This window comes from Lathamus discolor, chromosome 1 (assembly GCF_037157495.1).
Source record: "Lathamus discolor isolate bLatDis1 chromosome 1, bLatDis1.hap1, whole genome shotgun sequence".
Classification (NCBI taxonomy): domain Eukaryota; kingdom Metazoa; phylum Chordata; class Aves; order Psittaciformes; family Psittacidae; genus Lathamus; species Lathamus discolor.
Genome location: NC_088884.1, coordinates 140913219 through 140939069, shown reverse-complemented (window position 1 = coordinate 140939069; position 25851 = coordinate 140913219). Strand labels below are relative to the sequence as shown.

Below are 25851 nucleotides of genomic sequence, written 5' to 3'. Positions count from 1 at the left end.
TGTCACTCTGCAGACCAGCCCCCTTCTGCCCATAAACCTTTACAAGGTAAACCCACTGTAACTTCACCTAACCCCCCTTTTAAACTAGTAACTGTCTGCATTACGTCTCTGCTCAACTCAGTATTTCTAGGAACATCCAAGACCATGCACAGATACAGCAAGTAGTTTTCTGTGAAAGAAAATGATAAAAAAAGAAATTAAAAGACTGCCACATGACACCTAGAAGCGTTTATTTTATGCAACAAACTTAAATATGATCATGTGTACATAAAAGTGTACACTGTATCTATGCTGAACAATGCCAGGAAACATAATATTGATGCAACAATCTTCTAAAATAAACATTAAAAAATGAGCCTGGACAGGAAGACAAAATGCAAAACAGACTTACTTCCAATCAGCACAATGCTTAAAATTGAGAGCAATCCTAAACATTTCCAACTTTCCTTACAAAGCTGCCAAAGTCCAACTATTTTTAAAAAGTGATTTTTTTTGTTTGTTTTCTTTACATCAATAATAAAAATCTGGTGACAAACATTATAAAATCAAATGCTGGACTGCCTTTACTCCTTTAAAATTTAGAATATTCCAACAGAACCGTAGGAGTAAAAACACTTAAAAGTGATATATGTTTTTATAAAACAAACATCAATATGTACATTTATTGCAAATTATATTAAACTAAAATGGAGGGAAATTAAAAAATGAAATGTCTACTTGCGAATTAATAATAATTTTAAGTGATTACTTTCCCACTCTGATAAAAATCAGAAAGCAACATTTATAAAATTGCCACCACATGACTTTTCATAGCAGGGAACTGAAATCTGTACATCCTATTTTTGCAGAAAAGTAGGCAGGCAGAAAGAATTATACATAAAACAGTCTCCAAAAGTAAAGCAAAAAAACTTTTGTGATTTTTTTTTTTCCCTCTAGTCTTGTTTCAAATCCATTCAGTAGACTTCTACTTTTGCTGTGAAACATGGGAATACCTGGCTCTAGGATCATGAATTTTCAACGTCAGTGTAAGGACCTCCTCTGACTTCCTTTAAAAAAAAATGCAGCATGAAAATTAATGGTGTAAATACACTTTTTAACTCCAGAATGCAGGAACTGGAACCAAGTGTTAAGCAATTTGCTTAATTATTGACTTTTCATAAAAAAAGTCTCTGGGGAAATAAGTACAGATGCTTTTAGCCTCTTTCTCAAGAGTTTCTGCTTTACATTTCCATTGAGAAGGATTAATTTCATGTGAAAGGGAAGCATAGTTTTCCTTCTGGTTTCAGAGCTGAAAGCTGTGTGTTTTGAAGTAATTTCAGTTCCTGTACAGGAAATTTCTGAATCCTAGTTTTTGCAGAAGCTTGGAGCATGCCTTTATTTGGCCTTCATTTCCTCCCTTTTCGAGCAAGTTTTCTTTTTACCTTTTTTTAGGGGAGAAGAGAAAATAAAAGTTAATTTTAAGGACATGGAAATTACAATTCTGCATCAAAATCCTGCCTATACTGTTTACATTTTAGCTTTTACACTCTTTATAATGTGACTTTTTCCAACTCCATCTTTCACTTTCTCAGCAATTACAAGTTAATTGAACTTCACTTCCTTATTTTATAGCACAACTTCCTGAAAAACTTGAATATATGCAAGTTGAACAATAATTACTCCATAACTGAGTCATGTTTTTTCAGCATAAACAGAAATATAACTTATCCATAGCTTTCACTGGAATCAGAGAATAAGAATGATAACTTGTTATAATTAGCTGTATTTAATTACCCAGGTTTGTAAAAATAGCCTTTCTTAAGAACAAGCATTACTTCAGATGTTTTTCAAATATTTACAGTTAGTTGTACATCTACTTAAAAGCAATAATAAAATCTATCAGACACACTATTTTCACATAAGTTATCCTAGAAGACAGACAGATTCATTTTGATATCTTACTGTATAAGCTACAATAAAAAAAACCCACAGAATTGTCCTATATAAGATGCCTGCTACACCTTAAGGAAGCCTCCCTCTGCTATCTCTGTATCCTCAGTATCTTCCTGGCTGCTCCCACAGGCCTTAAAAAGATCCATTGCATTTTGGGAACATTCTGGACTTGAGTCTATCTCCAACAGTGAATCTCCATCACTTCCAAGCACCTGGCTTCTGAAAAACGTTAACAATGTTTTGGTATTTTTTCCAAGAACACTGAGGTATTACACATTTAAAGAAGTTCTCCAATACAGATGGCTTATTATAGGCTATGGGTAGTGCAGTTTGGTATGAAGACTTAAAGAACCTGACGTATAAACCAAGCATTGCAAGGGAGTACACAGATACTACTCTCTTGAATGAATGAACAATTTACTAGTGTATGAACCTTGCTGTGAGAGGAAAAGGTAATTCTTTTCGATTGAGTTTCTCTGCAAGATTCTCTTTAATTTACAAGATCTCTAGAAAGAAAACACTCCAATGATTCTTTCTTCCTTTAGATTACTTCATGATTTCTTCCAGCATACTGCTTTGCTGATCTCTTACTGCATCACAACTTTGGACAATTTTGCGTTAACATTGTTACTGTATCAGCTAAACAAATTTCTCAGTGTTTATGTGCATTTGTGGTTTGTTTATATTGGAAATCAAATCAACACACTTAAACACTGAAGTACAGAAAAACAAATTATCATCCAAGAGCTGGTTTGCAGTTTGCACAGTACCAAATTCTGCTTTTGATTTACTGAAAATATAAATATATGGAAATATTGTTTATATTAAACAAGCACAGACCCAAAATATCATAAAAGAATTAGTCAGAATCACAATTTCTTGTGTTTACTAAAGACAGTTTTCAAGCCTATTTTTTAATCAATGAACTGAAACAGAGCAGAGCACCTAAATTCCTGTGTACCCAGCATTAATGAACACACTGAAATACCCTCAAATTCTTAGTCCTTTTACAAAGCAAGACTAGTAAGGGGAACCACGATGCAACAAACAAAAAAGTAAAATTTGGTGAAAACAGGTTAGTTTTCCCTGTCCTGACCAAACAAACTCAAGTTTTTCCAGTTCTAGTTGCGTGGTACTTTAAAAAACAGAACACAATATAATGTATGTTGCACCACAGTGTTCATAAAATCATCATGTTTTAATTGTGCCCTTTAACTATGCTGGATCTGTTATAATTGGACATTCAGGGTCTCTCCTGGGACAAGAAAAGGCCACCCCACCCATGTGTTTTATTATTTGTTTATTTTTACCTTTGTAGATCAATTTGTCTCTGTGCTGCTGCTGGCTTTTTTGCTGTGTCTTGCTGTTTTGGTGCTTTGGCATTACCTGCCTCTAAACTCCCTGGACTTTCTTGACTGACTGCTGCCCTTTTCCTTCCCCGGACAGGTGGTTTGTTTGTTTCCTCATTTTTTGCAGTGGTGCCCTGAGGTTCAGGTTTGGGTGGACGCCCTCTCCTGGTTTTTGCTGCGAGTGATGGTCCTGTTTCATCTGCGTTTTTTTCTTCTGGTTTTTGATGAATATTTTCAGTTCCAGACGCTGTTGCTGTTCGTTTTTTCCCACGTTCAGTGCTGTTTCCTTGTGTAGCCTGATCAGAATTAATCTCCTATAAAGTGAAAATCATGAATGTGAAGCAAAAAAAGATTCCCAAAGGCGCACTGCAATTGTTACCTCCCCTCCAAAAGAAACACAAGTTTATAAAACAGTAAGTGTTCTTACAAAAAACACATCACATCATCTTAGGCCTACTTTTACTAAATGGGATTTCAGGCATTAACCTTGCAAAAGGTTTTTTCCACTGTGTGTAATGTTAATATCTGTTCCCAATGTATCTTTTAGCTGCTTGAAAGTGAGATTACGGCGAGATTAATAACCTCAGACCCTCCCATGAGGGTTCTTCTGGACAAGTTCCTTTTACTACCTCTTTGCCAACTGATAGGAGAGAACTGAGGAGCAAGAGTAATGATGCTGGTACAGCAAATAATAATTACTTCAATACATGCAAAGTTTGAGACCTACCTTCAGTAAAATACAGGTTATTAAAGCCCTAAATGCCAGTAAAAGAAAAAAAAACCAAACAAGGTTTGCAAATAACAAAAGGGGGCATGACCTAGTCTCAAATTAAACTTGCTGTCTTTGCCATTTCTTTGTCATGTCTGAATAGGTATGGCCTATATGCATGTTTCCTCAATATACTGAACAAGGTAATGGAAGTGATAAAATTTCATGAAGCAGTAGTGTCTGCGTATGTGAAACAGAAAGGGTGGTGGCAGTGGAGGTTTCTATTCAGAAAAGTATTCACAGGGAAACAAAAAGGAAGCCACTGGATGCTAGACCTTCATTTGAACACTGGCTTCCAGAACAGTTAGGAGGAGGGGCAGAGAAAAGGGCACTGAAGAAGTATGGCTGGGATGACTCTGCAGTTTCAAACAAACCAGTTGAGGCCACTCACTAATGTAAGTGCTGCACCTGAACCAAGGACCTTCTGTGTTAAATATTACACCATTGTTTCTTAAATGTTTAAATAAGTCAGGCAGTATCTATTCTTTATTAGTGTTCCAGCAGCTTCATAGCAGACATTTATAGCTGCTATTCCCATGAACTTTACAGACAACCACTCTGATAATTTCAACCAAAGCCAAGTTTCAAGAAGGCAGAAAGCATTTTTGAAGACTGATTTCATAAAGGCTTTACCTAACTTCTCTAACTTTTCAGAAGAACCCTATTTTGGGGAAAGAAGAACCAAAAAAGGAACCATATGTTGAAATCTGAGAAAGACTTTTTTCTTCATTACTTCAGAGGTGTGAGTATCATGTGGATGTTATTTTAAAAGATTAATAAAACCCCTAACTTTTCTATGTGATGATACAAATCCAAAACACTTGCTCATTACTGATTTAATCTAATCAAAAAAAGACTGAGTAGGAATATAACTTAAAGTGCATGCAGCATGAATCATCTATGTGTCCCTACATTATTACAAAAAGTCTATTTTGATTTTGGACTCACAGAACCATCTAGGTTGGAAGTGACCTCTGGATATCCTCTGGTTAAGCCTTCCTGTTGAAAGCAGGGTTATCGAGAGCCCTTGACAAGACAAGCCATGAAGAGCAACATCCCACCACTTTTCTGGGCAACCTATTCCAGTGATTAATTTTCCTCACAATTTCCTCTGAAGCAACTTCTGCCTGTAGCCTTTTGTCCTGTCACCATGCAGCCTTGAGAAGAGAGTGCTTCCATCTTCTCCATTTATCTTTTAGACTGATTAAATCCCTCAAGGATTTTCTACTCTAGGCTGAAAAAATCCAACACTTTCAACCTTTCTTCATATAGCAACTTCTCCAAGCCTTTATCATCTCGGTAGCCCTCTGTTAAGCTCTCTCCAGTTTTTCAGTATGTGTGCTGAACTGGCAAGGACACAGTATTCTGGACGCAGTATTCCAGGTGTTGCCTAGTGAATGCTGAACAGGATGGAGTAAAGACATCCCTCAATCTGCTGGCTATACTCATGCTGATGCAGTCCAGGACCCAGCTTGCCTTCACTGCTGCCAAGGCACACTGTCAACTCATGCTCCATTGGCTGTCTACTGGGATGGTCCCTCAAGCTCTTCTCAGCCAAGTTACACCCCAGACATGCAGATCCCAGAGTGCTGTACTGCTGCCTGAATTGTACTGCTGTACTGCTGTGCCCAGGTACAGGACTTCACATTTACCTTTGTTAAACTTCATGCAATTGTATGCTTTATAAGTTAAAACTGCAGTGAGATGTACTAAATAGACCCCCAGTGCCAAGCTTATTATACAGATACAGTTCATAAAAATACCCAGACACACCTTGTTTTTCACAGGTTCCGTCTTTGCTGGTGTGACTGAAATAATCCTCACAGGATTTTCATCGTTTTCACTGACCCCAGTTTCTGATATATCCGAACTTTGTTCCCTGGTAGCATAATTGAAGAAAAAAAATAAAATACACAGAACAAAAGAGAAAAGACATTTACAATTATTTTAAAATAAAAATAATAATAAAAAATAAAAAAATTAATGCAGACAGGCTAAATTAATTAAAAAAAAAAAAAAAAGAGAATTGAATTTGCCCAAGTTCACACACAGATTTTCTTTCTGAGAACGGGGAAAGGTCTAGAAGGGATTAGCTACCGAGCCAAATCCCTTATCACCAACACAATGTCATACAATGCTTTTTGCAAACTTAAGACCAGTGCTCTACATGAGGCTGTGTTCTTTTTCTAGGTAGAAAAAGCCAATACTGGCAAAAGTAGTGAAGCAAAATAAAGATCAGCGATTCACCACCAACTTCAAGTTAATTTACACAAACATACAATAGTTTTAAAACCAAAATCATTTAAAAAATACTCACAATTATTACAGCACATACATGCACACTTACAGAACAAATTCTGAACTCAGTTATACTTCCCTTTGGCCTTATGAAATGCAGCAACTAGAGTTGACTTTCTCTACTTTCTTTAACTCTTAGCCAGTTACCAATTCAAAACCAAATTAATGCATCTTAAAACCTGAAAGTGTAAACTGTTTCTCCAGATTTATGATAATTTTAAAACCACTGGATTCACATAAAATAACAGTAGAAGAAAGACTGAACATCACAGTGATTTGTTGCATCTTGCCACTGAGATCCTGGTCCTCTGCAGCAAGTTCTTTTTAATTGTTCTTAATCTTAAATATTTAGTCTATATCAAAAATGTCTGTTGTTAGCAATCAGGATTAATGCTAATTTATACATTAAAAAAAGATGCAAAAACTGTATGGCTGGTCTCTTCAGTTCTGATGCAAAAATATGAGTATTAACCACCACCATTTCAGACAGTGTAGCAGTATAGCGTCTCTTATATTATGTTCTATTACATGTAATTACACCTAAAGACTGGGCTAAATTTTTGTCTACTAAAAAAAAGAAAGAAAGAAAAAAAAAAACAACCCAAAAAACTCACCCCAAGCCAAAAACCCAAAACAAAAAGCAAAGATGGAAGTTTTGCCTACAGACAACTATTATATTTCTTAAAATTGAACAAAATAAAAGTGCTCTTCAAACATACTGGCACAAACCAAATCATCTCCTGTCTTAAAACATGCAAGCACACTGGAGAAGATTAAGTAGAGAGTTACTGAAAGAAGTTTCAAACTCCTTTACCTTGATCTGTTTCCTGCAGAAGAGCTCAGCTCAGAGTTTACACTGATATTGCTTCCGGTCTCTGATCCTGTAGTTCTGATGTACGGCCTTCTTCCAGTTGCAGACAATGGTTTGTTTACTGTACCTAATACACCAGTTGGTTTTGGCTGGAAGAATATGTTTAAATATTAAGAAATAGCAATTTCAGACAGATACTTGATTTTTAAAGTATTTACTTGAGTATTTTAAGGTACTTTTTTCTGAATTAACTGTCTCAATCCCAATGCCACCAGCTCAGAGCTACAGACCTCATCTTTACTTTAAGAAACACTGTCTGTCCTACTTTTATTTCTTCTAATTTAACAGCACCTCATGTATTGCCTTGCTCTCTCTCATGAAGATACAGCAGCTGAAGAAGTCTCAACAGAAGCCAGAATGTTAGGTAATACCAGTCTCAACATGGCTGAGAGCCTCTGGGTAAGGATGAAGGGGGAAGCAAATAAAGCAGATGATGTTGAGAGAATCTACTATAAACCACCTAGGCAGGATGACACCACTGATGAATTATTCTACAAGGAAATAAAGGATAAACCTAGATCAACAACCCTTGTCTTTATGGGCGATTTTAACTTCCCAGACATCAACTGTGAATATCATACAGTGGAGTCAAACAGATCCAAGAAATTCCTGAAGCACACTGAAGGTAACTCCTTTGTGCACGTACTATGGGAGGCGACTAGGAAGGGGGCCTTCCTAGATCTGTGGCTTGTAAACAGAGAGGGACCTGTGAGCAAAGTTGTGATTGGTGGCTCTCTTAAAGTAGCTGAGTTTCAAATCATTTGCAATAGGAGAAAAACTGACACCAAAACTTTGATCCCTGATATGGTTAGAGCAGACTTCAGGCTGCTGAAGGAGCCAGTTATCAGAGAGAACTCTGGGACATTGCTTGACAAGGTTGACCACCTCACAAATAGGAGGTGATAAAGCAAAGATGTTTAATGCTTTCTTTGCCTCTGTCTTCAACACCAGTGATGGCCCCTGGAATGTCCTTTATTAGATGACCATAACCTGGGGGGGGATGATTCACTTCCAGGAGACCCTGAAATTATTTGAGACTTGCTGCTTCAGCTGGATGCACATAAATATATGTGGCCCAACGGGATTCATCCCAGGGTACTAAAAAAGCTGGCTGTTGTTAGTGCAGGACCTCCCTCCATCATTTGTCAAACACTTGAGAGACAACACAGTCACTGGTCATAACCAGCACGGATTCATGAGGGGAAAATCCTGCTTAACCGACATAATTTCCTCTTATGATAAGGTCATCCTTCTAGGTCACCAAGGGAAGCCAGTACATGTGGTGGTTTTCGACTTTAGAAAAACTTTTGATACTGTCTCACAGAATCCTTCTGGATAAACTGCCCAGCACATAGCTAGGTAAGTCCATTTAATATGACGGGTGTGCAACTGGCTGATGGGTCAGGCTTAAAGAGTCATAGTAAATGGGGTTACATCAGGCCAGTGGCCAGTCATCAATGGGGTTCCCCAAGGCTCAATTTTAAGGCCAATGCTCTTAAATGTTTTTATAAATTATCTAGACACAGGAGTTGCATGTACATTAAGTTTTCTGACGATACTAAACTAGGAGCTGTGGACTCCCATGAGGGTAGAGAAGCCTTACAGAGAGATCTGGACAGACTAGAGAGCTGAACAATCACCAAGAGTATGAAATTTAACAAAAGCAAGTGCCTGATTCTCCACGTGGGATGGGGTACTGCTGGTTATACATACAAATGGGGGGGTGAGAGGCTGGAGAGCAGCCTTGTGGAAAGAGAACTGGGGGTTTGTGTTGATAGCAAGTTGAACATGACTCAAGAGTGTGCCCTGGCAGCCAGGAGGACCAACCATGTCCTGAGGTGCATCAGGGTTCCATGCACTTCTTCCATGGTTGAAGGAGGTGACTGTCCCACTCTACACTGTGCTGGTGCAGCCCTGGCTTGGGTACTGTGTGCAGCTTTTGGTACCTCCGTATAGGAAGGACATTAAACTATTATAGTTTGTCCAGAGGACGGCGATCAAGACGGTGAAAGGCCTTGGGGGCAAAAGGTCACTTGGTTTGGTCAGTGGAGGCAGCCAAGGGGTGACCTCATCACAGTCTGCAACTTCCTCAAGGAGGGCAGGAGTGGGGAAGTGCTTATCTCCTCTCCCGTGACCAGCAAAAGAACACAAGGAAATGGACTGGAGCTATGTCAGGGGAAGTTCACACTGGACATTAGGAAAAGGTTCTTCACTTAGAATGAAGGGAAGTGGTAATGCACAGTCTGTCACATTTCAAGAAGCACCTGGATAGCACTCCAAAGTCATACAGCTTAGCTGTAGGCAGTCATGTGAAGAGCAGGGAGTCGGACTAGGTGACCCTTATGAGTCCCTTCCGATTTGAGATATTCTGTGATTCTAACACCTTGTATTTGCAAAGCAAAGCACCTCAGGAAAATGCTTTCCAAAAGGTAATACAGAATTAGGTTCACTACAGCAGTAGGAAGTTTGTATACTTTTACTATACAGAAAGTTAGCATAAAAATATTTAACACTATCTACTCCTGGGTTCTCTGATACAGATGGTATTTTAGATCTTGATACGGCTGGTGTCTGTTGACCAATCAACCTGGTCAGGCTGGCTAGGCAGCCTGAAGATTTTATTCTGCCTCTGGAGAGTAGTCAAGAAAGTTTTCATAACTGGCACATCACATTCTTCATGTAGCTTTACATGTCCTGAGAGACCAACTTAATTTATTAAGACATTCCCACAAGAAAATATAATTCCCATGTGTGGAAGTTATGAAGGAGCAGGAAGGAGAGAGATACCACAGATGATAGGAAACATTTGGCTAGTAAAAAGAAAAAGCTATGATCTCTGCAGAAACAGCCTGTTACTGAGCACATGTTCAGTAGCTGCATCACGCTAGTGCTAATACTGCACAACATCTACTTAAACATATTATTCTTGTATTTTACTTGTTCTATTTATTGAGTAACTCAATTTACTGCATGTCCAAAGAAAGGCAAGGAAGCTGGTGAAGGATCTGGAGCACAGTTCTTACCAGGAGCAGCTGAGGGAACTGGGGTTGTTTAAATTGGAGAAAGGAGGCTCAGGGGAGACCTTATCACGGTCTAAAAGGAAGCTGTAGTGATGTGGGTGTCAGTCTCTTCTCCCATGTAACAGGACAAGAGGAAATGGCCTCAAGTTGTTGAGGGGAGGTTTAGTTTGGATATTAGAAATAGTTTCTTCATCAAAAGGGTTGAAACAGGCTGCTCAGTGAAGTGGTAGAGTCACTGTCTCTGGAGATATTTAAAAGACCTATAGGTATGGTGCACAGGGACATAGTTTAGTGGTGGACTTGACAGCACCACATTAACCGCTGGACTCAATCTTAAGGGTCTTTTCCAACCTAAATGATTCTATGGTTTTATGAGTACTTTATAAATAAAGTATGAAGCATTCTGCACAGCTAATAGAAGAGAGAAAAAGAGTTGGAGAGGAAGTGCTTCTGCACAACCAGGTTGTGCAGAATTTTGCAACCATGTTGCAAATTTCTGGCACCTACTGCCATAAGAGGTTCTGAAGGCAGAGCATCCGGAGGTTTAAAATCAGAGCAGATAATTTTCGTAACAAGTCCATAAGCAAATCTCAAAACCAGCAGGCACAGATGCAGAGGCTAGCGTCCCATCATGAAAACTATGAATGCTGAGCGAGTAAGAAGGAGAATGTATTGCATAAAGTGACCAGACTTGCACCCCCTCCCTAACCACATTGTATTGGTCCCTCTGGAAAAACAGCACCAGGCCAAAAAGGACCACTGGTCTCAGTCAGTGGGGTATCCTTACACATCTTCATTTTCTGTAATGGAAGTATGCAGAAAAAGAAGGACATGTTTGTGCATTCTATTAGGCATTAAATAAATGTTTGTTTTCCAAGAACATTAAATAGCTTTAGCCTACATTGCTGAATGCCTTATCAAAAGAGAAATGTGGTAAGTTTACACAGCCAACTAAACCTGCTTCAGATGCTTAGTTCATTACATTTGAACATTGCCAAAGGTGAAACAATTACAGCAGTAGATATGTACATTCTTCTGACGATATTTTAAGCACCAGTCTGGTAGCAGCTGCTAAGGAAGGTTGTTTTCTGCTTGCCTCCTCCCTTCCTACTTGTAACTCCAACCCAGCTGAGTAGCATACAGGCTTGTGTCATAGGGTGAACATGAAGCAAGGAGAGGCAGGATTCTGACACTGAGCAAAACCTCACCATCAAACCCCACTCACATGAACTGCTCTGATAGCAGAAACCTTTTGTGTAAATGAAAAATCAGTGTGAGAAGAAGCAATTTCAAATGATATGGCTACGTGCAGTGATCGTCTGTCTCTACTCTTACAATGAACAATTACCACAAAGTTTTGCTCTAACTGAAGACTTCAGGAACCAATGCTGTAACAGTTCATGGAACACAGAACATGAAAACTAATAAATGCACATGAAATTTATAGTAAAACCGTGATTTATACTGTTCTAAGGATTCTTACACTTTACACGTTACCCAACATTCTTTCACTAAGCTCAAGAAAAAACGAAAGAGGTAGTTTTTTGGGCTAGACTAAAAAGGATTCTGACATAATTTAACCAGAAGATAGGAAAGGAAAACCTAGAAAGCTTCAGAACCCCAAGAAAGGGCAGCTCATAGTAAAAGGTGTAAGAACAGGTTCTGGTTATTTTGGAGTTTTTTTCCCCTTATTCCCCCCACCAAGACTTTGTATTTTCTCTCCCCTGTGAAAGTTATCAGCCAAATTATGTCTGAAATAAAATAAGACATTCAAAAAGGTGTAGACATTTGCAGCTTAATTTAACAGCACTAACCGCTGTATTAAAAATACTGAGATTGAAAATTTAAGACCTCCTATGCTTGTGGCATCACAATTCAGTATCTGCATCATAGCTTTATGCCACGCTTATCTGAATAATGGAAAAACCTATAGTTATGTAAAAAACATAGTTAAGAAAGAATTATGCCTCAGCGCACAGGTAGCAATCCTGGTGTCTACTTATCTAGCATAATGGTAAAGGTGCTAAATATGCCATTAAAGAAAAATTATTGTACACAAACCCTTAACATCATTTTTAAACTACAGCAGTCCATAACACTTAAAATAAATCCCAAGTATTATTAAAAGAATGTAACATGTCAAAATACAGTACCTTTCCTGTCAAAAGAAGAACCCTTGTTTCTTCTGAAATGTAATTCCTGTCATTGCAAAAATCCTGTATAGAAAAATAAATAAAAATCAGCATGTCTTTTGATCTCTCAATCTTGCTGTTGCTTTTTCATATACACGACTGACTTCTCAAACTAGATGTTACTCTCAAGTGCTACAGGTATTTCACGCCATGCAATGGGCTGCAAATGAATCAATCTACTAAAGACAGGTCAAAACTGTATTTCGGAGGAGATTTTTAGCAAGCATTACTGAATGTCAGTATGTCGTACCTGAAGCTGGGATTAATGTTTTTCATTCTAGACTTTTTTTAAACAAACTCCGGGAAGGCCGTTAACTAACAGTCTAAGACACTGAAATATGTGAATTATATTCTTCAGTACAGCCAACAAATCAAGTCTGGGCCAGGGAATTACTTTGGTTCCACTTACACTTTTTAGAAGTATGCCTCTTGAAGCGCATACTGCTATTGCTGACAGTCGACTTGTACTCACCAAGACTATTACTAGGCAACAAAAGGACCAAACTGTACAGCAAGCAAAATAGCCAGACAGTTACTGACAGATACAAACATACCACTGGTAAGACAAAAACATTCCCTTTTTCTTTTTTGTCTGCTTTGCATTCCAATTAAGATATACAGTCAGTTTATACATACATTCTCATAGCTCTCACTTGGCTACAAACATTTCTGGCTCATGTTCATAATAAAGAGACAGCATAGCGTACAACTGATGTTCAAAAAAATTAATTGCTGAGGATAAAATATATTCATTTTCCCACTCATGATGTTAAGTTATGGAGATAACCAGCTTTCAAACATAAAAATAAAAAGTATTTCCCCTCATTACTTTGGAAATTAACAAATTTACCTTCTCAGGTTGAGTAAAAAATTTGGTTGGCAATACAGGGTCCTTCGGTGAATCTGCATTGCACAAAGCACTTTTGCTGTTGATGACACATAGTGCTACATCACACACGGTATACAGTTTCTGAAGAAAACAAGACAAGCAAGCTTTAGGAATTACTGTTTTAAAGGGTACAGAAAACAGAATTCTTCAAAAAATTTCATCTATGTGTTGAAATAACCACCACAAAGGACATATTTTGTAATTACATAATTAACCGTACTGTTGGCTTTTCAACCACATACAGAAGTCCCTGTTTTTCATATGACTTTACTTTTAAAAAACTAGTAGTATTTTACATGCCTATGCTGTAAAACAGAATCGGTTGCTCAATCAAATCACCATAAATGGTTTCTAATCTCTGCTAGAAATTAAGAGGTTTAACAGCAGCCGTGTAACACGGCATTTCCTCCCCAAAACCGCGAAAGACATTTATGTCGGGAAACAAGGCAGTAGGAGTTAAAATAAGGCAGGCAGGCAGAAACAGTAATATTTAACAGATTTTGTTTATTAACTTCATTAGGCATTGTGTGCTGGACAAGGTCAGCAATGTTCTGAAAGAATAAGATTGGCAACGTAAAGACAATGCTTGCAATTAACACTCTCTCTAAAAGATCTGAACTAGTGTCTGAACTAGTGCTTTCAGATTTCCTGCAAATCCTGTTCATCAAGTGTTGGGTGATGGGCTGAGGGTTTCACAACACTTATCTGAATTGCTTTTCTTACTTCATTTGCCTTTGGCTCATCAGGAGACTGAGCATCTCGGGTAAGCTTGATGCTTTCTGCCATCTTTTTCATGAAGGCATGGCTATTGTTCTCATTCTTTGTCATTAAAACTTCAAGCATAAACCACAGGCACCTAAAAAGCCATAAAACCACAAGCAATTACATTCCAGCTTTTATACTGTAGCGCCCCAATATAACAATGTCTTAAAAATTTTTGTCAGCTGTACTAGCTTTTCTTAAGAAACCACAATCAATTTGAAGATATAAACAGGTAACATCATCTGAAGGTGGAAACAGAATCTAGACTTTAAACACACAGAGTCTTCATTACTCTTTTCAGAATAAAGCTGCCAAATTAGCGTGCTTCATATTTTATCCATAGATGCTGCCCAAGCAAACAAGGTTTTCCTCTTCCAAATACGAACAGAAGGCAAGAATCTTGGTGCTACCATCATACAGATGAAATTCTGTAATCACTGCCTTGGGGTTCCTATCAACAATGAACCATAACCATACTCAAAACAGGCTTAAACATACTGCTGATAGACTATGTGGTTTAATACAGGAATTCAAATAGGAGAGGAGATCCAAAACTGAGCAAGTCAGATTTTTACTAATGGTCCATATGGGAGGAAAAGAAATCCTTACAGATAGACGTAATGGAATTAGCTTTCCTAATTTTCTTTCTTTACATCTAATTTATTTACTGGGAGAACCCATTATATTTTGACTAAAAAGTTTGCTTTAAGAATTTTTCAATTATGATATAAAGCACAACTGGTCCATCCACACAATCATTTGCTATTTACAGCTGCACGTGGCTAGAAGGTCAACAGTCATAATATGGTAAAATTATACTTAGTTGGGAAAGACATATGGGTGGGTATGAGAAATGCAGGCTTCACCAGTAGCTAATTTAATTCTGAAGGTCTGGAAGAGAGATTATCTTGTAGAAGGAGGCTAATAAAAAACTAGAAAAACAGGATGACTGAACATCAGAATTCCCTGTCCACAAAAGCCACAATCTTCTTAACTGATACAAATTAAAGATTGTAACACAAGAGATGAAGGAACATTTCTCTCAAGATCTCAAAGAAAAAGAGGGCTGTGCTCTGTCGAAACACTTCAATAGTTATCTGGTGTTGAAATAAAATAAGACATCTATATTCTGACTTGCATCAAAGAGCTATAAAGGCTTTAGTAAATAAATCTCTTGGATACCTTTACGTCCGTCTATTCACTATCCTCAAGAACTTAAACGGGATGATTACAGTACCGATAAAATACCATACTGATCCCACTTCTACAAAACCAAATATTACTACTGAGGACAAATTTTACTCTGGTAATTCCAGTTAACATGTATCGACTTCAATAGTTTGACTTCCTCACTAAGTCAACAAATCAAATTATCATGCCCGAACAAGACCTTTCCAGAACAACAGTGGGATTTCACATATTGAAAACAGGCACCTGGAGGAACACAAGTCACATGAAGGAAGTTCATTCTCTGTATCTATTTCAGTATTTTTGGAATACGAATTTGGAAGAAAAAGACACTATCTAAGAAACAACCTCAAACATACCTCTGCAGGACAATCTTAAACTTCCTAAAGATAAGTACCACAGATTATAGCTAAGGAACTTGCTAAGCATGTATTTACTTTATGTGACTGAATTTAGGCCATGTAAAACCAAAACAAACTAGGGAGATAACTGCAAAACACACTGCCAAGTCTGCTTTTCCAAATTTGCAAGTGTCTGTGTCAACATTTTAAAGTGAACACTATGAGTCTCAGAACTCTTAAAAGAAACGGTATTACATTATATGAGAAAAATGTTTTGCATTTATCTCAGGAGACTACTCAGAGACTTATTCCTGCCAAAATTCCTGTACAGAGTATTTCTTTGGAGCAGTCCTCTCTGGCTAGTTTAGCCAGCCTGTGACAAACATGAGGGAGGAAATCTGACAACAAAGAAGAGCTATACAAAGGGTGTCAAAAAAAGCTCTAGTGCACTACAGAAAGCACTTCTCTGATAGGTATTAAGAACTGTGAATCAGAATCTGTTCCATGTATTTTGGATAGAACACATGCTGGAGGATGCTTTCAGATGCTGGAATGAACAGGGGGTCCTGGGACAAAATGCAGACTTGATAATTAGGTAAGAAGTCTCCATTGACTTCAGATTCTGACCAGGTGTGAGACAAGTACTCAGAAATAAAAACAAATTTTTTCATTTAAAGAAAGAATGAGGCTTGGACCCTCACAGGTCAAGGTGCAAAAAGAATTGAGATGTGAACTCACCTATCTGTACCAAATGAACTGCTTTTCTGACGATGTATGTTGTAGTATGTGGTTATACATGCCTTTGTAAGAGCAACACTGCTCACGGTTCCACCGAAAATAACCACAAGAAAAAACCCCAAAACACTAAAACCAAAGCTCTGTGCGTGTGTGCGCGCACTTTAACAACTTTTAAAAAGTGTCAAAACTTAACTATTTTTTTAAATACATTACAAGACACAAAGGGATACAAAAGTTATACTTAAGGTATGAAAGATTATTTGAGGCATACAAGAAGGTCTCAAAGTGGAAGCAGTACAGAACATGCTTCTTTTCGACAGGCTTGTGTACACTAATCTGTGCTAATCAAGAGGCTTGTGTACACTAATCAAGAGGCACTAAGCTCCACTGCAGGCATATAGTCCAAATGATAAGTCAGCAGCAAACTTAACATGAATTCTAGCAGATTTGCATAGGGGAAAAAAGAAAAAAAAATTGGTTTTCAAGTCTTGGAAAATCTCTGTATCTTATAATATCTGAACTGACACTGCTTGGCATCCCTTAAGTGCGTTGGGAAATTCTACAGATATTCCTAGACACAAATACAAGAATCTAAAATCATTACTTCACTTTATGAGAAGACAACTCCACTTATTTGGTATACTATGGTGTGACTTACAGGCTACCATTTGGGCTTTCATAATATACTGCTAAGCAATTGTTGATGCCTTCTTCCCTTGGTTAAAAAGTGTTACACACTTCCGTGATTACTGTTTTGCAAAATGCCGTTGACGAAGTGAAGAGTACCTCTCTTCCTAATCAGTCTTCTCCAAGCACGGAAAAATTCTCAGCATAACAATTCTAAAATCATTTGGCACTTACTCTTTGACATCACGAAGTTGATCAACATCCTGAGGTTTTGTGAAATCTGGATCATGCGCCAGTAAGTGAATCATATATGGTACCACGTATTCAGGCAGCAAGGATAGCAATTTTTCTACAATAACAAAAGAAAATAATCATACACAGCATCTATATTACCCCTACATGCACATCACAAGAAACACTTTTTCAAAGTATTACTTTTTCAAATGTGGAATGTAAAAATTTCAACTTGCATTTTCTTCCTACAAATTTTACTTTTAACAAATCATTAAAAAGAAATGAGTGAGTTTTACTACTAAGAAACTACTTAATCTCATGTCAGGAACACTGTGATAAAGCCTCAAATGTCAAATACCACCATTTTATTTTTTGAGCAATACAACTACCACAGTAACAACACTGTATTTGACAAGTGTAATTCTTAGCAATGTACAGAAAAGTATTTTATGGTTTATGCTAATGCTAAACTAAGTAAATTACGCTTTGAATGTGTCTAATATAAAGATGAGGAAACAAATTAAACTTATTCAGTATTTCTTTACAGAAACAATTTGCTTTAGTTTTAACCATTATTCTTTTCAGTTTACTATTTGACTGTTCTTAACAATTTTACTGATATACTAACCATTAGCCATAGGATTCTGCTTAATATATTCTCTTCGTATACTGATGTTTTTGAGCAAGCACTGTCTGGCATGTGCTCTTCTCTCCTTCACAGGGTCTTTGGCACACAAAGCAAAGATTGCCATATATTCCAAAGGGAGCAGTAATTTCACAAGTGCCTTATGCAGTTTCTGGGCAAATATCTGCCTCACTTGGTAGCACTCATCCTACAGCAAAACATAAAGAGTGCAACTATAAAAATCTTGGGTTTAAAACAGAAAAGCACACAAAAATAAAAGAGGCATTCTAGGTGGAATTACGAGGAGACTTTTTAAAATATCAATAGGTGCAGCACAGTAAGTATCTTGAAATTTCAAGAACTCCTAAAAGCTGCAATGAGAAATAGAAAAATACTCAGTGTAGCGGCAACAGAAGCTCAGATGCTAAGGACTCTGAATGAAACTAATTAAAAGTCACTTCAATTCAAATGCAGTTACTTACATTAATGACAAGTGCACAGAGCTGGAACTGTTCTGGAGTAATTATTTCATGGTAACAGGGTTCCTGTGCAAGCTTCATTATTGCACTACCAGCAGCTAACCGCAGTCGAGACATATCTGATTTACTATACAAATATGAGAGGAAAAAAATAACAAAACAAAACTCATTCAATGATTCCTAAATTACTTGCATGTCACGATTTCTTCTTTTTATAAGATCAATGAGCAATTAAGGCTTTCCTCTGCCAGATTAGATCACAGTTCTGTAACTTCAGATTGAGCTAAATTAATCCAATCAAACCTGTGAAAATAAGGTGCTTGCCTTCCCCACAAAATAACTGATTCTAGTAAAATACTGAAATGAGTAAAGTCTCTTGTTTTCATATCACTGTCTAAATGAAAGCAATGCTTTTGCCACAGGTTTTATCTTTCCTTCCTTCACCCTCAGAATGAAGATGAGGTGCAAAGTTACCTCACTGCTGGAATAAAAAAGCTCCACCCAGAATTACCCAACTCCCAAGTGTGTTAAATGTCATCACTCAGTTGTTTTCAAAACCACTCCTGCCAGTCTTTTACTCCCTAGGATGTCTTTTACTGTCAAGATATCCATAGGGCTCTGAATTAGATTATTAGTAAATTACAAGAAAGAAGGAGTATCAAGCATATTTTTGTTCTGCCATTTCACTCCTATACTGAATTCCAGTCGGATCTGTTTTTTAACTTCCCATTAGCCAATACTGCTCTCACCTTAAAATTCTAAAGAAGCTCCAAAATAAATAATATTCTTTGAAATTCTACAACAAAACTGATGGCAGCCTGAAATGAACAAAATCTGACCTGATCCGCTTCTGTTCTGTCAAGTCTCCTTCGCTGACGAGCATAGCTGATAATAACCGGAGCGTGGAATTTGCAGATTTTGACTGGTTGTTTTTCATACCCAACAGCCAGCGTACCAAAAGTTTAATTGCTTGCACCTATCAAACACAAACAAATCAACAATTAACTTACTTCCTAGAGTTGGTAAGTCACCAAAACCTACTGCTGTCAAATTGACTTTTCCACAGAATCCTGTTTTTTTGAGCCTATTTATTTTTAAGGAACAGAACTAGGCAGTAACTATTTACAGAGTGAAGGAGGAAGTAGCAGTCTGTGACGTAAGGACATTTCAAATATGGTTCAGTGTCTTCACCAAGTGCATCTAGATGATGCCAGATACCTGCTACATGATTAAAGGTAAGAGCAACTAGATAAACATTTCTAGAAATGGCCACAAGGTTCACAGTAAATGGCCTATAAAGTTGAATGAATACACTTTATTAGGGTGTCAATTTATTTCAACTCTGTTTACAGTTAGTAAAGTCAAATCTATTTTCTTGGAAGGAAAATTAACTTTTGAGTCTCAACTTTCTCAGCATTCAGCATAATTAATATTGGTAAGCGAAGACACCAAAATGCATAACTTTCACCAGTTCTACAACTGTGTGTATAACCCACAAAAACTCCACAACACTGCATATTCTAAAGAGACTAATGCAAAGGTACTCAAATGGATTTATTTTAATACTCTCCGTTTCACAACCTCAAAAAAAAAGTATAGGTTTTATAGGGAAAAAAAGTACAGGTTTTTAACCTCAAATATAGGCATTATTACCGACAGCAGATCACTCACCTTTGCTAACACTTCTGGAGAAACTTCTTCATCTGGAGACCACAATTTTCCATTTTTCTCACCTGTTGACTACAGACATTCATGTAAGTTTAAGAACTGGTTCAATTCATACAGAAAATGCAGAAGTAAAAATGGAAAGAAGTCAAGGACTAAGCTGTCTTTCACACAAAGATCTTTTATAATGCAATTACCATTGTATTAGCCATTTACAGAACATTTCTTTATTTACTTATTTAACAGAAAAAGCTCTACTCCACACAGAGCTGACAACAAGCAAATAGAATAATAATGACTTAAAAAAAAAAAAAATAATAAAATCTTACCCTGTCATTCATTAGAAGATCTTTCACAATGAAGTTTGCAACAACAGATTTCATTGGAGAAGCAAACTGGTCTGGAGCCAACATAGAAATATGACCCAATGAGACTAATGGAGTTATAAGCTGTTCTGGTACATCAGCATTCAAACTTCTACTAAGAGGCTGAGGAAAGGGGGGAAAAAAATAAAAAAAAAAAAATCAGCTATAGATAAGTATATTAGCATGCCTAAAAATAATTTATTTTCCTGCTGGACTGCTACTGAGTTTCACAGTTTTTCTATAAGAATTAATAACATTAGCAAATAAATATGGAGAAAGAATGTGATTTCCTAATCAAGAGAGTAACCAAAAATCTTACATGATATACAGGCAAAACAAATTTTACAATCTCTTCCCATTTTAATGGAGAAATACATTCAGACCTGGGAGACATGGGAAAAACTCTGACTCAATTCTGTTCAGGAGCTGTGAAAACCTAAATTGTAACTGCAAATGGCAGAAAATAATAGCAGGTAAAAAACATTTGGAAACCACTAGGGACATTGCTATTAGCAATCAGTATTTCCCTTCTAGGAAACAATCACCAGGATAATTCTGTGCTGCTGTATCACCCAGCATCCTTACATCATATTCTGGTGTTAGGGAAGGAACATGCACTCTCAGAGAAGTCTAAGCAGAGACCAAACTCTTAAAGCTTTTCACACTTGTGAATTATGACCAGGTTCAAAGATAGCCAAGATTAAGGACCTAAGATATTCTACAAGTGTAGATTAATAACATTATTATTTAAGAGATTACAGTGAAAAGTAATAAACCCTCTGGTATGGAAAAGGCAACTTTCTGCTTTACGACTTGTTTAAGCAAGCAGTAAGCTAATGTCTGAGCCTAAGAGTCAAGTAGTTATTCTGCACTAATTTCCTTTGTAAGAAAGTGCTGTACCTGCAAAGACCTTAAAGCAAAGCAATTTAATAAAAGTTTGAAAGTAGAGGATGTTATCTCTCATTGAGTATCTGCTAAATGTCCTCAAGGAATTTAGCGTACATCATTCCAGCATATTTAGCTTACTTTCCCCATACTTTTCCTGTGTAGACAAAAAGGAATACCCTATCTATCAGTCATCAGAATACTACAAAATCTTGACTGTAAGAGAGAAACATTAATCACTTGCTATGCAACATTAACAGCTTATCTTGACTACCATGCATCTGTAGGTTTCCTAACTTCATAAATTATCTGTTAATAAACAGTCTGAATTAATGTTAACTAGTAGTATCAATTAAGAACAACAGAAACAGATCGTAAAAACAAAAAAGCATGACATACCTCAAAGATCTGTGCAAGTTGCACTTCTTTATTTGAAAATATGGCATGTATACAGTGAACAGCTTGTTTTGCCTGATGAGGAGTGCCTCTTTTTGCTTTCTGATGCAAAATGGGAATTAGTGTTCTGTGAACATTAAACAAAATATTTCAAAATGCAATTTGCAATCTACAAAAAAAATAAAGCTCTTTACCTATACAAACCTATCCTCACCGTCTTAAAATTCACTATCCTTTGATATCTGTTCAGGAAAGATCATAATCATAAGTGAAAAGCAGGATGGAATTGTATTAAGTAATACTTGTTGAGTATCTGACTGTTCACATTTAAACAGAAAAAAGCCCACAGGGAAAAATCAAGCATGAAAGAAAATAATGATCAAAATAATGCAGTTTAGGAAGCCAAATAGAAGCTGGGGGGAACTGACAGGTTCAGCTAAGGTAAACACCTGGGGTTATTACCCAAGCTTGGAAGTGACAAGGCTGAAGGAAATCTATGAAAGCTAGGAATAACCATTGAACAGCAGTATATTTATATGCCTTTACTGCTTAAACTTTGGTCTTTAACTGCAACATATACTTATGTAAACAACTGCTTGGTTTTGAGCTTTTGCATTTGAATCCCATGAAACCTATCTGGTGCTAAGAGGCCATGGAAGGCAAGAGCAGGGCAGAAGTCACTCTAGTGCCCAGGTCAAGGTTGGTGAGACTGTTGGGTTCCACTTATGAGAGCACTGGAAGGCAAGAGGTCATCATCTGAGACACTACTCATGAGGTTTACCACACAACTCATCCAGCAACTGACAGGAGAAAACAAAATTAGGTAGAAAGAGTCTGAGAGAGAGAATCATCTAAAAGAAAATTCCTTGTGCTCTTGAAAGGTAGAGTAACAATATAGCATTTAGTACATGGGGTTATTTAGTATCCAGCCTTCACTGACACATTCTACATAATTGAGATCAGCAACAAAAGGTGGAACAACAGCTTGCAGGGTTGAAAGAAGGAATTCTCATACAATTTCATCAAAAAACACACAAAACCCCAAAACAAACAGAAGACTTCCTAGAATAATGTTAAGAGTATCCTGAAGTATGAAAAATGTCTCTTCTCAAACCTGCCAAGACTCCACAAATTGGATTAAGAACCAAAATAGCAAAGAATTCAGTAAAAGCTAGTTAAAATAAGCTTCAATGCCTAACCTACAGTTTTCCTAGTGTAAATATGGGCACATTAAAGGGACTTTGCCAGGCGTTGATGCACCAGTTACACACCATATACCTCCTCACACCACAACTGACATAGATCTACAAAAGGTGAAACCTGACATGTAGATGTAAACATTTAAGGGTGCATGTAAACAAGTTTACACGTAGTGCACAGGCTCTCTCTGAGCATGGCCAATGCTTCCATCACTCTAGAGTCATATGGCAGTCCACATGAGGAAGAACTTTGGCTACTGCTGGTGAACACTGCTTCAAAGGACAGCAAGCAGCCTGCTCGCTTTAAACAAGTGGTTTTAAAAAAAACCCAACATAACGACAAAACACAGGTCACTCGAAACAAACTATCTTGGTGATTATATAAAATCGTCCGTTTACAGTAAAGATTTCTGAATATAAAATCTGGAACATCTACTTGTCCTCAGACTTCTTTTTTCTTTGTGTCACTGTAAACACACTGACCTGGTTTTGGCTTTTAGAACATTAACCTGACTTGCTTGTAAACCATCCCAAAGGCTAAACCTCCATTTTGAGAGTTATATTTTTAAGTTATTTGAGACTGCCCAGACTATACTTCAGCAATACCTTGCTAAGGCATGAAGCCAAGAGAAACGTCAGCAATACGAGCTCCTTTGACAGAAGATGGCATACCCCAGCAATGCACAGTTTTCACTAAACTCCAGTAGGGAAGCACAGACAACTGGAAGTACAAACAACTACACTGGGAACTGTACTGGCAATGGGAATTGCTGTGCTTTTTCTTCTCTTCACTCCTACAAATGTTTTAAAAGGAGTCTTGTATGTGAACTTCCAACATTTTTCTTTTGCCCAAAATCTAACTCAAATCCACAAAAATTGCTCAGGTTGCCTCTTCAGTTCCCTGACAACTTCACGTGTACGCTGGTATGTAATTCAGCATGGTAATATCCGAGATGTTATTTCAATATAGAAGAATTCGGTTGCCCAGGGAGGTTGTGAGTGCTCCATCCCTGGTGGTGTTCAAGGCCAGGTTGGATGAAGCCTTGTGTGGGATGGTTTAGTGTGAGGTGTCCCTGCCCATGGCAGGGGGGTTGGAACTAGATGATCTTGAGGTCCTTTCCAACCCTCACTATTCTATGATTCTATGAATTTGAAACCTGTGCTCTATAATCTGGATTAGTTAGTTACTAAGAGGCTAATTTTAAGGTCTTAGATGTTACCCACAAGGTTTTCAATAGCCTGTGAATACCAGTAGATTATGCTGCTTTAATCAAGAGTTAAAGCATGAATTGTATAATGATGACTTACAGAGAGCCAATTATTCTTTGTTAGAAATTCATGCCTGCTTTTGGATCTTGTTTCCCAACTTGTTTCATAACAAACAGAGCTGTGAACCACCACAGATTATACTTTTGTTCCTTACAGAGATAGAAAAACTGCATGAAGGGCAGACAGGAGTAGAAACGATGCCAAAGAATTCTATCTTTACTATATTCTTGCTGTTGCTTATTTTGTAACATGCTACACACTGCTTTTAATATGTCTACTATAAGAACAGTTTTAAGTACCACCAATCATCTTCAATAAATACACAAACGTTCCCAGAACACAAAAAAAACGAAGAGACAGAAAGGTAGCAAAGGAATACAAAATGATGGAAGAGAAGCTGTTCACATTTACAAGACTATAAAGTTAATTTTAGGGGCAACATACTGAATAATCAAGAGGAAGAATTCCAGGTATGAAAAGCAGCATGTAAAGAAATACACTCACGATCTTATCTGTGGCAAATCTGTTTCTATTTTGTGACCCGTGTTTCTGAAAATCTGTATGGCTGCCTCAGCTACCTTATCGTCTTCCATCCTGAGGCACTGAAGCAGAGACTCATAGGTCTCCGCAGAGTGGAACGAGGTAGGATGTGTAAAGGACAGAACCTGCAGACAGACATTAAAACAAAGGTGTATTTATTTATGGTAACTGAATTGTCAGAAAAACAAAATTATGGCTGTTTGTGAGCATTACCATCATCATCAATAGCTATTACATGCTCATACGAGATTATTACGTTCAGTAAGTCCATTTTGGGGAATGTGATATAAACTTTTTCAAATAAACTAATCTATGCTTTGCTCTTCAGGTCCTCCCATGCTCCAAATATTTTGTAAGATACTACATTTACATATTCAAGTAATGTATTTATTAAAATGAACACTTATTCAAAAGTATTCATCTGTATTACAATATACTTAAGAATGGGTTTTTTTCAACTTAATTTAACTGAACTGAAATCTTAATTTCTCCAGAATCTATAGCCTCTGAGCAGAAAAGAAATCAAGGAAGGTAAGGTACCTACAAACAAAATGGATTATTAGCCTTTTAATCTAAAGCTAATGAAATATAATACATCCTGTTAAATAGAATAAACATCAAAACCCAACTAAGCACGCAGACATTCAAGGTAAGGTAAGAGAGAACAAGAGCTTCTCCCACAGCAAAATTGAGTACATTTCAGATAATGTAAGGTAGGGAGAACAATGAAACATGTATTTTGTGAAATCTTTGTATTTATTTTGGTTTCCTTGATCAGAGTTGCCCACTTGCATGAGTATCAATGAGTAAAATAACATTCTCAAAGATATCCACGTCACAGCAACAGAATCTTCAACCTTGGCAGATTTCTGAGTTACATTACTTCTTTACATGCTTCCATATAACTATTTCTACCATGCTTGCCATTACCAAATTTGGTGTGATGTGTCTCCATAAACTCCACCTCATCCACTCACACTTCTGAAAAGAAAATTACGTAACCTTGCCCTCCTCTGTTTTCCTACCTCTCTTTGTAATATGTTGAAAATAAAGTCTCATCAGTGAACTGCCAAATCCATCAGAGATGTTTGCCAAATATTTCAAATCCTTCTTTCTACCCCAGCCATCTCTCATCACCACAGAGAACACAAGCTCCCCCATCCTCTTTTTTTCCCCCTCTACATAACTTGGCTCTTGAGTTTATTGCTTGCCCTCCTT

General features: G+C 37.3%; 1 protein-coding gene across 3 annotated transcripts in view; it reads right to left on the bottom strand.

Annotated features, from left to right (window-relative positions):
* Window positions 1-213: 213 nt before the first annotated feature.
* PDS5A (PDS5 cohesin associated factor A) overlaps window positions 214-25851 on the bottom strand; it is an 81620-nt gene continuing 55982 nt past the window's right edge. For 2 of the 3 annotated variants that reach the window (XM_065698693.1, XM_065698703.1), the window contains exons 19-34: window positions 24598-24758; window positions 21629-21752; window positions 20309-20467; window positions 19986-20054; window positions 19154-19290; window positions 18318-18441; window positions 17839-18043; window positions 17211-17325; window positions 14044-14176; window positions 13282-13401; window positions 12393-12455; window positions 7163-7308; window positions 5824-5929; window positions 3243-3595; window positions 2001-2151; window positions 214-1421 (exon numbers count right to left, since the gene is read on the bottom strand). In XM_065698693.1, the coding sequence (XP_065554765.1) occupies window positions 1386-1421; window positions 2001-2151; window positions 3243-3595; window positions 5824-5929; window positions 7163-7308; window positions 12393-12455; window positions 13282-13401; window positions 14044-14176; window positions 17211-17325; window positions 17839-18043; window positions 18318-18441; window positions 19154-19290; window positions 19986-20054; window positions 20309-20467; window positions 21629-21752; window positions 24598-24758 (2202 nt within the window). In that variant the 3' untranslated portion in view covers window positions 214-1385. The remainder of the gene's footprint in view (window positions 1422-2000; window positions 2152-3242; window positions 3596-5823; window positions 5930-7162; window positions 7309-12392; window positions 12456-13281; window positions 13402-14043; window positions 14177-17210; window positions 17326-17838; window positions 18044-18317; window positions 18442-19153; window positions 19291-19985; window positions 20055-20308; window positions 20468-21628; window positions 21753-24597; window positions 24759-25851) is intronic. The other variant, XM_065698711.1, reaches the window with a different exon arrangement.